Source organism: Telopea speciosissima, chromosome 6 (assembly GCF_018873765.1).
Source record: "Telopea speciosissima isolate NSW1024214 ecotype Mountain lineage chromosome 6, Tspe_v1, whole genome shotgun sequence".
Taxonomy (NCBI): Eukaryota; Viridiplantae; Streptophyta; class Magnoliopsida; order Proteales; family Proteaceae; genus Telopea; species Telopea speciosissima.
The window spans coordinates 27,367,532-27,384,678 of NC_057921.1; the positions used below are offsets into that span (position 1 = coordinate 27,367,532).

Consider the following 17,147-nt stretch of genomic DNA (forward strand, 5'->3'; position numbering starts at 1 on the left):
TATCAAGAATACTTCTATATCAAGAATACATTATGGACTGTAAGAAATGCTATTTGGTAAACATTCCATTCTCAAATTTTTGGAATGCGGTTAAGAATGCAGCCTATTCTAGAATTCCTAGTCTCCAGCTCAAGCCACTCCGAATTCTCAATATTAACTACCCTAAGACGAGAAGAGATTCACAAATGGACACTCAAGCCGGTTTCATTCCTGTTGCCCTATTCTCAAAACTTTCTCTTGTACCGACGAGTTTCATTCCTATTAGTCTCTTTCCTTGTTCTCCTTCACCTCGTAGGATTTCTTCTCTCCTCGCTCATCCATGACTTCAGATCTCTCTCCTGTATAGGGTTGTACTTCGATTCATGCTATTTTGAGGTCTAATCCGATGGAAAGCAGTGGTCCCCTGCGATTCTCTTACTTTGGAGTGTGTAATTTTTTTAACTAAGATGAGTACGAGATTATTCTTCTTGTGAAGCATTGGATTGCATTTGGTGAATAAGGGCTTGAAGAATCATTAGGGATGGATTTGCCAACTCTCTCAAAATCAGTTTTTGTTTGAATTTCTCACAAAGAAACGAGAAAATAAAAGGGGTTGTTCTTCTCCCTTTCAAGTATTCAGTCACAGGATTCATGACTCACGACTGTGTAGTTCACCAGATAGTCTTTGTGAGGTTAGGGTACTCGACAAATTGGTGAAAAAGAAGACTAATTAAGTTGCCATGATATTTCTGAAGCTTTGGTTGTGACCTACGACTTGAGGGATCACCAATATTCCCCGACTGCAAAACTGAGAGAAGGGATTACTGAATTTTAAGACAATAGATTGAACGAATGAATTCACAATGAATATATTTTCAACTCAAAAATAAAATCAAATGGTGTTGATCAGATCAAGTTGCTAGGCTTTGATCTGATAAGGTTGCCAAGCTGTGAAGATCGTGAAGATAAGATTAGGTTGGCAGATTGTGATTTTTTTGTTATGAAATAAAATAATCCCTATATGGTAGGAGATAAATTAGTGATTCACAAGAACCATGATCACAACAATCGTGTTAATATAGGTCTCTATTGTAAAACCTATTAAACTCAATGAACTCACCCCAAGACGATAAGTAAAACTGGGGTTTTCTTCATAGAGTAGGCAACAATGGCCAAACCACATTAACTTTATTTGTCGTTTGTATGTGTGAGAATTATGAACATGGTATCAGAGCTTCATCGAATCTGTGAATGACGAAATTTTTTGAATCTGTATTCACATCCTTACTCCTTCCCTAAAAGTTTTCTTGGTGCTCAGTGCGGTCTCCTTCTGTGATCTCTTTGTGCTATGTATTCTCGGTGCTGAGGTGAGTGCTACAAGTGAGTGCTCTTGGTGTGCTGTTGTGCACTGTTGTTGTACAATCTGGATTTCTCATACTGATTCAGTGCATCCTTGGTGTCATTGGTTGTACTTCGGTGCATTCTCTGTGCCATCGTGTTTGCTTCCTTTCTCAAATAAGTTTCTGTTTCACCTTCTCTTTTATTATCATGAGTGATTCAAGTACTGGTTCAGATGTTAATGGTAAAAATGGTGGGGCTGAAATGCATAATCATCTCACGTGTCTTTTGTTGAATGGTTTGAATTATCTACCCTGGTCTTGAGCTGATTCCATAGCTCTTGGAGCTAGATCAAAATTGGGGTATGTTAATGGCTAAATAAAGGCCCCTGATAGTGGTGACACTAAATATGTTGAATGGCTTGCCACTAACAGCATGGTTATGTCATGGCTTTTTAATTCTATGGAACCCCAAATATATGAAATATTTGCATACGCTGAGACATCTAAATCCCTATGGGATCATTAAATGACATGTATGGCCATGCCGATAATGCTGCCCGCATCTTAGATATCAAGCAAGCACCAAATCAAACTTTCACTGAACATTTTGGTAACCTAAAGAAAAAATGGGATGAATTTTGGTTGTATAGGCCACCTGCCTAATCTGTAGACACCTATACTCAGCGTGAAGAACAGGATAAAATTTTCCAACTATTGGTCAGCTTTGGGCCTGAGTATGAAGACCTTAAAGGAAGATTCTTATGAGTCCTATTCTTCCAAATTTTATTACTATTTGTGCGACCATACAGAGAGAAGAAACTAGACGTAGGGTAATGCACTCTGAATCCATAAGTGGAGGAGGAACTGTAGAAAACACTGCACATGTTGCCAATAGTAATTCTCACATTGACAATGGTGGGCGATCTTACTCTACAAGAGGCAGGGAGATAGGACGTGGATCCGGTTCTTGTGTTTATTATCATTGTAATAAGGATGGTCACACCAAAGACAGGTGATGGATCTTGTTTCCACATCTTCGTCTCAACAAAATTAAGGGGCAAAATCCACCAAAGATGTTGCACAAGCTAGTGTGACCGATTTTCAGGATTCTCTGGGAAAAATTGCACACCAACATCAACAATTCTTACAACATAACAGTACTTTCCAGCCAATTTTTTATTCCAGCAGTATTGTTCAGACATCTGGTAATACATTTGTCCTCTCTACGTTGTCTCAAAATTATTTTATTGTTGATTCGGGTGCCACAGATCACATTTGCTATTCTAAAAATTACCTGTTTGATATCATAACTAATCATACTCGACCTCCCATTACCGTGGCCAATGGTAATCGAGTAGCGGTTGAGGGAATTGGAAAACTTATAGTTTTTCTGCCATTACTGATGTCTTATTCGTTCCCTCGAGCTCTTGCATCAAATTTATTGTCTATTAGTAACCTTACTAAAGATTAAAGTGTAATGTCAATTTTTTTCCAAATAAAGTAATCTTTCAGGACAGAATCACTGGGAGGACAATTGGTGAAGGTCGTTTTTATCAAGGGCTTTACTTGTTGGATCTATCAAAAGGAGCGTTTGTTGCTCAACAAGATAAACTTGAGAAGGCTCATTTATGGCATTGACAAATGGGGCATCCCTCTGATCAAGTGCCTCGCACTATTAATGTAACGCCCCAAAACCCACCCTAGGAGTATGGGTCTACAATGTATTTCTTGAGTAATGAGATGTGAAAGACATCATGTACTCCGGCTAAAGTTGGAGGTAATGCAAGTTGGTAAGCTATTGGTCCGTCCCTCTACAAAATCTCAAACGGACCAATGAATCTAGGGCTAAGCTTTCCTTTCTTGTTAAAGCTTACTACGCCCTTCATTGGTGCAATCTTCAAGAAAACACTGTCTCCCACATTGAATTCCAACTCCTTCCTTTTTGTGTCGGCGTGGATCTTCTGTATGTCTTGTGCTACCTTGATTCTTTTCTGTATGAGCTGTATATTCTCCTGAGCTTCTTGTATCAATTCTGGTCCCATAACTTTTCGTTCACCAACCTCATTCCAGTGAAGAGGAGATAGGCATTTCTTGCCATATAATGCTTCGTATGGGGCCATACCAATGGTCGCTTGGAAACTGTTGCTGTATGCAAATTCAACTAGAGGCAAGTGTTTCTCTCAGTTTCCTTTCAAGTCTAGAGCACAGGCTCTCAACATGTCTTCAAGTATCTGGATCACCCTCTCTTTTTGTCCATTTGTCTATGGGTGAAAAGTTGTACTAAACTTCAGTCTTGTCCTCAAGCCTTCATGTAGGCTCTTCTAAAATCTGGACGTGAACCTTGGGCTCAGTCTGACACTATTGAAACTAGCACTCTATGAAGTTTGACTATCACATCAATATACAACTGACTCAACTTCTCCAAAGAATACTTCATAGAGTAAGCAATAAAATGTGCCGACTTGGTTAGATGATCTACCACTACCCAAACTGAATCATGTTCCTTAGGGGTCTTCGGCAGTGCAGTGACAAAGTCCATGCTTATATGTTCCCATTTCCACTATGGAATTTTCAATCGATGCAACAATCCTGATGGTCTCTGATGCTCAGCTTTCACTTACTGATAAATCAAACATTTTTCCACATACAGAGCAATTTTTCTCTATATATTGTTCCACCAATAATGTTTCTTTAGATCCCAGTACATCTTGGTACCGCCCTGATGAATGGTGTAAGGAGAATAATGGGTCTCCTTCAAAATTAACTCCCTTAACTTAATGTCATCTGGTATACACAAGCGAGTGGCATACATCACAACTTCGTCCTCTGTTAATTGGAACAGTGTTTGTTTCCCTACCTGGATTTCACCTCTGATCTTCACCATGTAAGGGTCTATAGTCTGAGCTAATTTAATCTGGTCAATCAATGATGGTTGGAAAGTCAATTTGGAAAATAATGTTGCGGGACAACTGACAATCAAATCTAGTTCCAGGCTCCTGATGTCCTCCTGAAGACGTATCTACTCAGTCAAAATGGCTGCTATAAGTCCTTGTGATTTTCTGCTCAATGCATCCGCAACCACATTCGCCTTCCCCGGGTGGTAGTGAATGTCACTATCATAGTCCTTTATTAGCTCTAACCACCATCTTTGTCTCATATTTAGTTCTTTCTAGGTGAAGAAATACTTCAAGCTCTTGTGATCTGTGTAAATCTCACACTTCTCACCATACAAGTAATGCCGCCAAAATTTGAGTGCAAACACCACCACTGTCAATTCTAAATCATGTGTGGGATAGTTCTTCTCATGATCTTTCAACTGCCTCAAAGCTTAGGCTACAACCTTGCCATGTTGCATAAGCACGCAACCCAAACCTTTGTGTGAAGGATCACTGTAAATAACCATCCCTCTAGTTCCTACTAGTATAGTCAATACTAATGTCGTCACCAATCTATGCTTCAATTCTTGGAAAATTTTCTCGTATTCCTCTGACCAATTAAATTTCACACCCTTCCTGGTAAGTCCGGTTAAAGGTATAGCAATATTGGAGAAGCCTTCAATAAATCTTCTGTAATAACCAGCCAAGCCCAAAAAACTTCTGATCTCAGTCATTGTGGTCGGTCTGGCCCAATCTATAACCGTCTTGACTTTAGTAGGATCAACTGAAATCCCACTAGATGATATAACATGACCCAAAAATACAACTTGGTCAAGCCAAAAATCACACTTGCTCAACTTGGCATATAATTGCTTTTCTCTGAGTCTCTACAGTACAACCCTTAAATGTTCCTCATGATGTTCTTATTCTTGGAATATATTAAGATATCATCTATAAATACAATAACAAATTTATCCAAGAAGTCATGGAATACCATATTCATCAAATCCATAAATGCAGCTGGTGCATTAGTCAATCCAAATGGCATAACGATAAACTCATAGCGGCCATAACGAGTTCTGAATGCAGTTTTTGGTATGTCTTCTCCTTTGATCTTTAACTGGTGGTACCCAGATCTCAAGTTAATTTTAGAAAAGACACTTGCACCCTGCAACTGATCGAACAAGTCATCGATCCTGAGTAAAGGGTATCTGTTCTTGATGGTCACCTTGTTCAATTCTCTATAGTCAATGCGCAATCTTAAGGTTCCATCCTTTTTCTTAACAAATAACACTGGTGCTCCCCAAGGAGACACACTAGGTCTGATATACCCTTTCTCTAATAACTCCTGCAATTGGTCTTTCAACTCTTTCAGTTCTAATGGTGCTATTTAGTATGGTGCTTTAGAGATCAGTGCCGTACCAGGTGCTAGATCAATGGCAAACTCCAATTCTCTATCGGGTGGTAACCCAACAAGGTCATCAGGAAACACATCTGGGAAGTCTCTAACGATATGGACATCCTTCAACTGCTGCTCTTCATCCTTGAAATCAACTAGAGAAGCCAAAAAGCCATGGCAACCTTGAGCGAGTAACCTCCTTGCACGTACTGCAAATATCAAAGGGATGCATGTTTACCCGTCCTCAACCCAATAAACTTGAATTCATTATCATCCTTAGGTCTAAAAACTATCTCCTTCTCATAGCACTGTATTCTAGCATGAAAAGTAGATAACCAATCCATGCCAGTATGACATCAAAGTCTGCCATGTCAAGAAGAATTAAGTTTACTGGCATATCTCTACCCTCTATCTAAACCAAACAAGACTCAAAAACAGTGTTTACAATCAAATTTTCTCCAGATGGTAAGGTCACCTATAGGGAGGGTCTTAACGGTTTAGGGTCAACACTAATCTTCTTAGAAAATGATTTAGATAGAAAGGAGTGTGTTGACCCGAGTCAAATAATACATTGACAGATATGGTGGAAATGTTCAGTGTACCTAAAATATGTTTTAGGTTTTAGTTTTCATTTTCCAGTTTTGGATGCAAGTCATCAATCAATCAAATTAATCATCAATTTATACAATAAATCAAGTCCTCAAATGTAGGCTTACCTGTAACCACTGTGGGTGAAGCCTCAGCATCCTCTGTCGTCAGAGCAAAAACTCTAGCCTAGGTCTTTTGTGCATGCCCGCCTGCGCAGTCTGGTGTATATGCTTCTGTTGTTGCCTCGGGGGCTGCTGCTGTCTCTGATGAGTAGGCTGCCCCTAGTAAGATGGCCTATGAAATGCCATTTGCAGCATGGGTGCCCGAAGCAGTCTGCTTTTCATTTTGTGGCACATTCTGAGCTGGAGGTGTAGCACAATTTTTTGCTATATGGCCTTTTCCTCTATATCTAAAGCAATGATCTGCTCCCTGTCTGCATGATCCATTATGGTACTTCCCACAATTCTGACAAGTAGTCTGAGGTGTTTGCTCCTGATGCGTCTTCTGATGCCTTTAGGGTCTGTCATCCCTAGAGTGTTGTATCTCCATGAGCCTCTTCCTTTGTACCTTGCTAGTACTACCCTGAGTGGTGTCCCTTAGACTCTCCTCTAGGATAAGTGCTTTGTGTAGTACCTCAATATATGATTTCAACTCCAGTACTATGATCGCTCCCTTCAATTGGGGCTTTAACCCTCTCAAAAATTTCTTTGCCTTTTTGGCATCAGTATCGATGTGGTCTGGTGCAAACTATGGCAATTCTTCAAATTTCTTTTTGTAAGCCATCACTGAGTCTAACCCCTGGGTCAAATGTAAAAATTCAACTTCTTTTCTCTCTCTTAGGCTTTCAGGGAAGTAGTTCTTGTAGAAAACCTCTACAAACCTTGCCCAAGTAATCACCAGGTTCTCAGCTATTAAAATCTATTTGGTAGTCTTCCACCTGTTATAAGCTTCCTCCCTCAACATGAAAGTAGCACACATAACTTTTTGAGGATCTATGCATTCCATCACATCAAAAATCTTCTCCATCTCTTCAACCCAAACAGATGGCCATCCAGGGTCGGGTCCCACTCCCTTGAAAGCAAGTGGCCCCAGCTTCTTAAATCGTTCTATGACCCTTCCAGTCTAATCTGCTCTTCGTGCATTTTGTTGAAATTGTTGCGTCTAATTACCTCCAGTTGCGGCCTGTTGCTGCAAAAAGTTCATAAATGTTATGAATGCTCCCATAAAATCTTGCTGAGTAACCCCAGCTGCCAAAGGTGGTGGTGGTGGTAGGGCATCTTGAGGTGATGTGGCGTTCTCATCTGGTGGTGGTGGAGGCGGTTGTCTACGGGGAGGCATTGGACCTACCAATAATAGGTGCACATTAGTTCGAAATATTAAATCATCTCCATGCCAAAATTCTAATACATACAAAGTCAAGACAAACTTCCTTAGGGTTAATAGTTCAATCCTAGGTGTAATGTCTCTAAGTTCTCAAAATCCTATCTCACCAGTTTCTAAGTTCAAGATTAACTAAACCAATCTCCAATAATTCTCATGTGGTTTTATAGATCAAAGTTCAACCCCAAACCACTGCTCTGATACCAAAGCTATAACGCCCCAAAACCCACCTTAGGAGTATGGATCATCCTGATAACCAAGATCGAAATACGGGTTATGATCGTAAACAATGATAAACCACCAATCATCTGAAAAGATCATTTCACATTATCAAGTCTTAGAATAAATACAGCGGAAGTCTTAATTAATAATAAATCTCATTAGGATCTAAAAATCTATGGTTCAGTGAGCTGGTGGCACCACAAGTAAAGATAAAAGTAACTACTAAGTCTTTATTATAACCCTTGAAAATTCAAAACTAAAAATTAGAATCATCTTAAAACTCCAAATACTGTCAAATTTCAATCTATGCAAACTAAAATAAACAAGATCATCAATGCTAAATCAATGTCTTGTGTGGTGCTCTCATGGTGGAGGAGGAAAAAGGCATGTGTGGTGCTCTAAAAAATATGGCCAGCGTTGGTCATACTAGTGCCATACCACATTTGGATGGAACGAAATAGGCGGAGGTTCGAGAATGTGCAACGCAATCAAACAGCAGTGTTAAAAGGTATTTGGAAGGACTTAATCGATGTTTCAACTTTGGAACCGGTGCAAATATCTACGGTGGCTGACCTACTGCTATCAACGAAGCTTTCTCTCAAGGTTAATCGACAACCTGGAAGGCTGATTTTCGAACTTTTTTGGCAGCCTCCAGCTCAGGGATGGGTCAAACTTAACACAGATGGGTGCTCTATTGGAAATCTAGGGCGATCAGGAGCTGGAGGAATTCTAAGAGATCATAATGGGCGATCTAGATGCTGCTTTGCTTATTGCATAGGTGTGGGATCAAACTTCAGGGCGGAAATTGAGGGTCTACTCAATGGCATGCAACAGGCGATACGACTGCAGGTGGAGTATTTGTGGATTGAAAGCGATTCGGCTGCGTTGGTGAGTTGTGTGGACAATAATTCTCTTCCTTAGGAATTTCAGCAGAGATGGAGGTTTTACAGTGGCTACCTTGCAAAGGTGGTGTGGAGGATAACCCATTGTTTCAGAGAGATTAATGGGGTAGCAGATATGTTAGCGAAGAGGACTGCTTTAACAAGGATATCACGTTTTAAAGCCCACAACATGGGGTGCAAGTTTAAACCTGATGCCTGAGCGTGCCCGGACACCCCCTTGAGCCCAAACAGGACCTGGCTTGAGATATCTTGGCCCTAGGGTGGATTAGGTTTAGGAATTTCTGGCCCTGAGTTAAGGCCTGGCTGGTCCGGGTTAGGGTTGAGGCTTCAAACGGAGCTCGGCTCGGCTGAACTTGACCCTGTCTTCTTCATGTTATTTCTTCTCATTCTTTCATTTTTTTTTTTCTTTTAGGTAAATAACACTTAAGGTCCCTGACGTTTCAAGAAATTACAGTTAAGGTTCTCAACGTTTCAAATATTATGTTTGGGATGCCTAAAATCTAGATAACCCTGAACTAGTTAATTAAGTTTTTTTTTTATTTCCAGTTTTTGCCTTTATACATCAAATTAAACCTACCTTCCCTATTAACCTCTCACACGCACAATCCCCACTTACCAAAAAAAAAAAACCTCTACTCCCACCTCTCATCTTCCTTGAATACACAACTCCCACCCCCATCTCCCACCTCTCTCATCCCCTGTTCCCGCCCCCCTCTCCCACCTTTCACCTCTCATCCCTTGTTCACGCTCCATCTCCCGCCTCTCTCAATTAATTGTTATTGCAATTTTTGGATCTTGCATTTTAAGCAACATTGTCATTGCATCTATTCCTCTTGGCAATTTAATAATTCATGATCTAAAAAATCCAATTTGAATATATGTAAGACACTATAGAGAGCTGAGCAAAGCAAGATGGGTGTTTGGAGTTTTGATTAATAGACTTTTTGTTTTGGTTGAACTTGACACTATTATCACAAATAATTATATAGAAGCAAAAGCTAGAGGGCTTCTACAAAGCGTAATTTTTGTTATTTCTCATGGACACTCTGATTTACTGATTTCTAAGGACAAATTCTGTTTACTCCTTTTTTTCCCCATTTCAGATACTCGTTTAGCCAAATAATTTTTGTTTTGCTTTTCTGAGCTCACATGTAATGTCTACCACATTTTTCTCTAGACTCCAAAATAGTTTTATGACTCATCAATCTTTCCATGTTTAAATTATTCTTTAATCACCATGATCATAAGCATCACTTCTTTTTTTTAGGTAAATACCATATGCATCACTTCAACATCCAGCAAAAGCAAAATTCAGTTCCTCATGCATATAGGACATTATTTAAGATACAGCTTTAAATTCTCAAGTCAGAATTAGTAAATCTTGATAAATGATCAAAGCATTTACCAACGTTAAGCTTCGCTTGATATAGATTATAATTTTCAAAAGAGAATGGGCTCTCTGAACATGAGGTGTGGGTAATAACTATGTACATGGATTTTTTTTAATTAAATATCTTGAGAGAAAAAATTGTTAAAAAAAAAAAATCAAATGCGAGTGGATGTTTCTTACACCTTATATTCATAGAGTCTTTTCCCTTCTCAAAATTATCAATTTAGAGTTGCCTACCTTATGGGTCTAGAAAAAAATGATTATTAAGAAATTATAACATTTTTCTAGAATTTACGAAAGTATGTCTTATCTCATGTTGGAAATTTTGTTACCTTAGATGGATCTCATAAAGCTTATGTATTTGTGTGCCCTATGTGAATACATTGTTTTTACAATATTATGGGTGGCCTAATTCAATTTTGGGATAATGGCATATTATGTAATTATCTTAAATAATTTTACAATGTAAAATAAATAAAAAACAAACATGGAAAATTTTACATGGAAATTTTTTGACATAAAATTTTACGTATGAAAATTTTACATCGAAACAATAGAACGTCAAGAAAAGATGGTTAATTGGTGAGGTTTTATCCCCTCCAGTTCCCTGCACGGCCAGTTCTCCAATTCTCCGACAAGGGGGCTGGAATGACCACCCTACCCCTGCCTGAACACTCTGCTTGGGTGGGGTCCACCACCCCCTATTAGAGGAACTAGGGAACTGGGCCGGGCAGGGAACTGGAGGAGATAATTTTCCGAGAATAAATGCCACAAATAGTATAAAGCAAGAGACGACGCCCTTCTGAATGAAGGTTGGAGCTTCACTGCTTAGAAATTGTTTCCTCGTGGGTAAGCAGCGAATTAAGAATCTATGGTGCTTGGTGGTGTGTTCATTGGCCATATGTCATCTCTACAGAGAATCGCCCAGTCCTCTAGGCATGGCAGAAGAGAAAGGCACGTCTCTCCACAACCAAGTTCACCGAATGAAACCAAAATTGGTAGAAAGTTGGTTTATAAATTATATGGGCTCATGTTCTCTGTGTCGCAACGCAGGCTGCGCCTAGACACATGTGCCTGCCACTTAGGGGGGCAGAGTGGTCATGGCACCCACCCCCATGTGTCTGGGCATAGCCTACGCCCCCGGCACTGAGAACATTTTTCCAAATTATATAAAGGAGTTTCGGAATTGGGATGGGGGAAAGGTACGAAGGGGATGAAGGGGGCGGTGAAGGAAAGAGAAAAAATGGGGGGAAAAACACTTTGATAGATGTCGAAGAAGGGGAGTCTTTGGAGGAGGAAGCGGTGGTGCTTGTCAGCGAGATGCAGAGAGGAAGGGAAGCTCCATCATGGGCAATGGTTGAGGAGGTTTCAATTCTGAAACAAAGATGGCAAGGGGGAGGGGAGGAGAATGGGTAAGAAAATGACAAAAATGACCTCATTAAAAATGCTGAAAGTGATATGACCGGAAACGAAGTCAGTCTATCAACTCCTTTTGAAGTGCCAGTCTACTTTGATATGCTTTGTTCTGTCATGTTGAGCAATGCTTATAAGTGTTCTGTTATCACAGTAGAGCCGCATAAGTCGTTCAATGTCAAACCCCAACTCTTGGATCAATTGTGTCAAGTATACCTAGTTTTGTATAAAATTCTGCAATCCTAAATATTGGTTAACCTTTTGAGTATTGGCATGTGGTTTGTGTATTTAACAATGTCAAAAAAGAGAAAAGAGGTTACAAGTGTATGTTGTAACTGCCAGTTTGGTTACAAACAGTTTAATCTCATTTATTTAGAAGTAATATGGTGCGAAATGCAAACCGAAATTGTTTATTGAAATCAAATCGAATCGTTTCAATCAAAAGTTCAGAAGCAGAAAATTGTTTCTAAAACAGTTCAATTTTGGTATTAAGAAATGAAGCAATTTATTAAATGGTTCAATCTTGGTTTTAAGTGAAACCGTTTAACCATAAGTTTTGAACTGATTAAAACCGATTAGACCCAATATACTATTGAACTGATTATCATACTAAACTGATAAAAAAAAAACACAAACACTAATTGGTTTATCCTTGCATTCTACATATACTCTCTAAATGTTTTTGCAGTTGATTTAAATTATGTAAATTACTTTAAATTGTTTTAATTATCAAGTCACAATTTGAGCTAAACTAGCTGAATTGCAGGGGCAAAATCCTATTAAAAGGATAGTATAATTCAATTGAATGAGTTGGAGTTGCCCCTAAAAAGTTTCTACAGGACTAAAAAATTCCAAAACTCAATACATATGTCAAGGGGATAGAAACTCTAGATTTTATCAAGTAGTAGCAAAATCTAATCTCCTATATAATAGGTTATTGAAAAAAAACGCTAACCGGTCATGTGTTTCCTGCACCCAAACGTAAGATCATGTAAAATTATCACTCAGCCCCCAATGAACTAAAAAATCACATTCAGTCAGATGCTCCTGAAATCACTCTTATTGGCCCATGCACTGGTTCAGATGCTACATGACCAGATAGATCTTTTGCCCAATAGGTTATTAGGCATCAAGAATGCAGAATTGCAGATGATAGAGTGATAGACTAGTGACTGAAAGGCCTTATAAATTGCAATATTGCTTTCTCAACATCTTTGACAAATATATACTTCTTACAACCAATTGGTCCCATAAGTACCTGAATCTCTATTTACTCCAGTAATTATCTCTGAAGATAATTATGTACTCACATCTACACCATCTCATGAGGAGATTAGAGAGAGATGGTCTTCAACCTCTTAAATCCTTTCAAAGCACCCGATTGTGATAGCTTACCAACCTTCTTCTATCATATAATGGATTTTATCATCAATCAAGTTACAAATTTCTTTGGAAGGAAAAAAAAAATTTATTAGGCGAGTCAATCGTATTCTTCTAACTCAAGGCTAAAAATTAAAATGTAAGGGTTTCAGAAAAAGGAGATTCCCTAGTGATAACCATGTGAGATTTTCAACAGTCACTGTCCCTTGTATGTATAATTATTGAATGTTCTCCTACCTCAGTTGAATTATATCAGGGGAAACAGAAACCATTAAATCACACCATCGTCTGCATCTGCAAGGAAACGGAGAAGTTTCAATTTAGTCACTCTGGGTCATTTACATGGCCAAACAGCTCATTCCAATGATCTGAAGCTTCTTCAGGTGTCCGAAAAGTCCAGATGTGAGGTTTACTTTTCTCACGAGTTTCCAAAATTTCCTGAGAAAAGCAAAAAGTCATACCGTCAAGTAAGAATTACACATCAACTGTAAATGAAGAGGACCAATAAAAAACTGCAAATATGAAACCATAGCAACAAAACATAAGGGAAGGAGAGCACAATTAAAGGAAATGTGATGATGTAATGATTGATTTATGTGTCAACCTTCTTTCTGTTCTCCTCTTCTTTAGACTATGTTTGTATGCCAAGAATAGAAAAGGTGAAGAGAAAAAACATAACAAGACGAGAATCACGATGACGTAATGATTGATTTATGTGTCCATCTCTCCTCAAATTCAAAATTTTTATTATTTTATTTTTTCTATTCTTTTCTTTGCTTGAGATCCAAACATTAGCTTAATATATCTGTCCCATATTTTAAGCAAGAAGAATCTGCATCTTACCAGGGTCGGTCAAAATGGCCAAGTCAGATAATTCAAACCAAAAGCAAAACTCTTAAATTGCTGTGTCATGACCATGCATAATGGGATTACCCAGTGGCAAAACCAAACATTTCCATGGCATACTTAATAAGTTGGTACAATTTCTTTTGCAATATATCTTCATCAACTAACCTACCAGTCCCCAAAATGCTCACCTAATAAGAAAAGACACTTGTCCCTGACATCTTAAAATAGAGAAGTGTTTGCCATGGCAGAATTTCAGAAAATGAACTGCCCTTATTGTACAGAACACAAATCTAATACTTGCAGCAGGTTGCCCACCATACTCATTGCCTTGCTCCCATTACCAGCCTATCGGATGATCGAGGTATACATCTTCCTTAAGTTCTGTTTTGGGATTTTCTCCTTTGAACTCCCTTGGACGCATTACCCACAATCATAATAGGGGATTTTCACTCCCTTGCCAACTTCACCAACATCCCAAAAGGCATATTAGTTATCATTCAAAGATATTTGGATCCCTGCTATGAGACTAAGGTTCTGCTTGTTTTGTAGCTTACCTATACAGCAAAAAAATTCTGGGAAAATCAAATCATCATCATCATTGTTATTATCTTTCCCACACTACAACATGACAAAGAAACATATTTGGGCATGGTTGACCGAGGAAAAGAATCCAGTCATATGACCACGGGGGGGGGTCCAAGGGTGGCACTTGTATCATGGACCAAGATGGCACCATTATTCTTCGAAGGCTTATTCTTAGTGTCACAAAGCATTGTGAACTGACTCCTGTAACAAAGACAAGATACACCCCTCACACTCAAACTATCCTCAGCCTCCCCCCTTGCCAACGATTCCCTTTTTCAAATTTTCAACCCCATCTCTGCAACTATGGTGGGGGGTGAACTATAAGCAGCAAGCAACTCTAGTCCCGACAACCAGCGACTTGTCTGAAGGTCCAATGCCAGCAATATTTCGTTTCTAGAAGTCCCCTCCCCCCCCACCCATATCACCATCAAGTATCTCACCCTTGTTTACTTGTCTCCAACAAACAGATGTAGCCCTGATGATGAGTATTTAATGCCCACTTCACTTTCTCCCTCCCTTCCAATGTCTTTCTCAAGCAACGACTCTTTTTCAAATGCACTCTTTCCAAAACGTTTACAACGAATCTTTTCCAACAGCTATTTCTCTTACCCCAGGATTTGAATCTGAAAAAAATTGGGAAAATTGCCAAAAATCTGAGTGAAACGTATAGAAATTGGAAAAATATTTATGTTTCCACATGGATCGAAATAACTTCACGAGTCAAGTTTCAGAAATTAACTTCATCTACAATGTCCTTTGCTTTCTTGGACTATCAGATTGCTGCTGACTGACATAATTCCAATCTGTAAACAATTTCTTTGTCCCTTCCAGTTCCATTACTTCTTATTGCTTTGCTTCCTTATCACCTTCTTTAAAAATTCTAGAAGTAGCATTCTCAGAATCAACAAATTCAATCCTGGATTTTGAATTTGTCCTTTTAGCCACTTCAGCAAAAAGCCTATTCATAGAGCTTGCCCTTTATTTTTTCCAGGTAATAGGAAGAGCAAGGTTTCAAGGTTTGTGAAATAGACAGTTTAAATTGAGAAATCTAAAAAACTGGACAATTCAAATCTGTTTGCAACATAAGGCATGTCACAAATCGTTGTTTGACTGGTCACAACCCTTTTTCAAGAACAATACTGAATAAAAGAAACTGGAAGTTGTTTTCCAAATTTTTGTATTACATTCAGTAAAATAAATTCTTATCTCTTTAGGCCTATACAATTTCCTTTTGCTTTTAAGACAGTTCTTGTAAAATATTTTCATTGAATCAACTAAAGCCTAAGCCAGCATAAAACATATTAGGCTTAGGAGGATCTCCGTTGGCAAAACCATCAAAATAGAAAATATCTTGATGATACAAACACAAAAAGAAGTGGATCAAAAGTAAGTATAGAAAAGATTTTGATGATAAGAAGTGGATCAAAAGTACTTAGCCTAACATACTAGGTGGTCCCATTATGGAGGCAAAAATAAACATGTTGCATGAACCTCAATATGACAAATAGAGCCAGTTATTACTCACCTTCATCTCAGAAGATCGTTTTGTTTTCAGACTCAAACAGTCAAATAGGGCATTCCACTTCTCAGAACAGTTGTCAAGTACTCCAAGCCTGTAATATTGCTGCATCTGGTGAACTGGAGCTGCCAAGACATGAATTTCCTTCAGTTCAACAGCCTAATACTAAAATACAAGCATAAACAAATATGAAAATATATTCATGTAACCAAAACATCACCTAAAAATTAATTCAATTCAACTTTGTTCAGGAGTCAAAAAACATATCAGCTAGAAATTAAGTCAATTCAACTTTGTTCAAAGAGTCAAAAAGGACGGTAAAGAATGATAACAAGAAAATTACACAGCAGATTAAAGCTGAAGTAGTAAGCTAATGCTTAATCAGAGAAATTTTAAGATTCCAGTATCACACATCAATTATACATGTGTATCTCTTTTTTGTTTTCTCTTCTGTTTATCATTTTTTATTGGTACAAAACAAAGTGCAACTTATCAAGCCTACTATGAAATTTTACTCTAAATCACTCCACTACTTGTAGCCCATTTCTTCCATTTGGAAGTCTTCAAATCTTTGGGCTTCAAATCTTTGGTAATGCAGGCTCAATCCAGTTGATAAGGTCAAACTTCAGCATAGGTTTGTAGTATTCTTTTTCTTCTACCCTCAAGAGAATTCTATTACATTTTTTTTTCCATAGGTTGCAAGTAATGAATCCATAATAGGAGACATTTTTTAAGAGGATTGATGTGAAGCCAATTAGTATCAAATTCCATAATACAATACACATATTTCTGTCCAATAAATTAAACTACCATTTCTTCCATACATCTTTTTTTCTTTGGTTTCTCGATAAATCAAAAAAGTTTTCTAATAAAGAAAGAAAAGATCCCCAAATCTTTACAAGGTCCAAATGGACTAGACAAAAATATGCTGGAACCCTAGGTGGGTTGTCTTCCATATCCTCAATTTATCTATCTTCTTTTCTCTTCTTTATTCTCTATTTTATCCTTATTTCTTATAATAATTCCTAAATGGGTATTCTTTTCCAGCTATTATATTGAATCAGATTGTTCTGACTCTAAATTCTGAAAACCTTATTTCCAAATTCTAGAAACTCTATTCCATAAACTCCAACGGAAACTACAGATCCAACAATTGTCAACATTTCATCACCTAACAAAATAAAAACCAAAAACTAAATGCCCCAATTCAAACCCTCAGAAAATCTTCATCATTTCCCACCATCTTTTCATTTTGGTACAGTCTTACAGCAGCATTTTATCCAAGGCCTAAAGAGACTCCTTAACTTGTCAAAACCCTAGTACAC

General features: G+C 38.2%; 1 protein-coding gene across 1 annotated transcript; it reads right to left on the minus strand.

Annotated features, from left to right (window-relative positions):
* Nucleotides 1–13,086: 13,086 nt before the first annotated feature.
* Nucleotides 13,087–16,985, minus strand: LOC122665579. The gene is made up of 3 exons (XM_043861734.1): nucleotides 16,914–16,985; nucleotides 15,829–15,981; nucleotides 13,087–13,307 (listed from the first exon to the last, which is right to left on the minus strand). The coding sequence occupies exons 1-3, from the start codon at nucleotides 16,983–16,985 to the stop codon at nucleotides 13,194–13,196; spliced, it is 339 nt and encodes a 112-aa protein (XP_043717669.1). The 3' UTR covers nucleotides 13,087–13,193.
* Between the last annotated feature and the right edge of the window lie 162 nt (nucleotides 16,986–17,147).

Bases quoted from the DNA above. Each gene is read 5' to 3' on its own strand.
- LOC122665579 (XM_043861734.1), bottom strand. From the start codon at position 16,985: ATGTTGACAATTGTTGGATCTGTAGTTTCCGTTGGAGTTTATGGAATA. The intron at 15,982-16,913 runs GTTTTCAGAATT...TTTTAGTATTAG, and splicing joins TTCTAGAATTTGGAAATAAG to GCTGTTGAACTGAAGGAAAT. The intron at 13,308-15,828 runs GTGAGTAATAAC...TGCTTTTCTCAG, and splicing joins AACGATCTTCTGAGATGAAG to GAAATTTTGGAAACTCGTGA.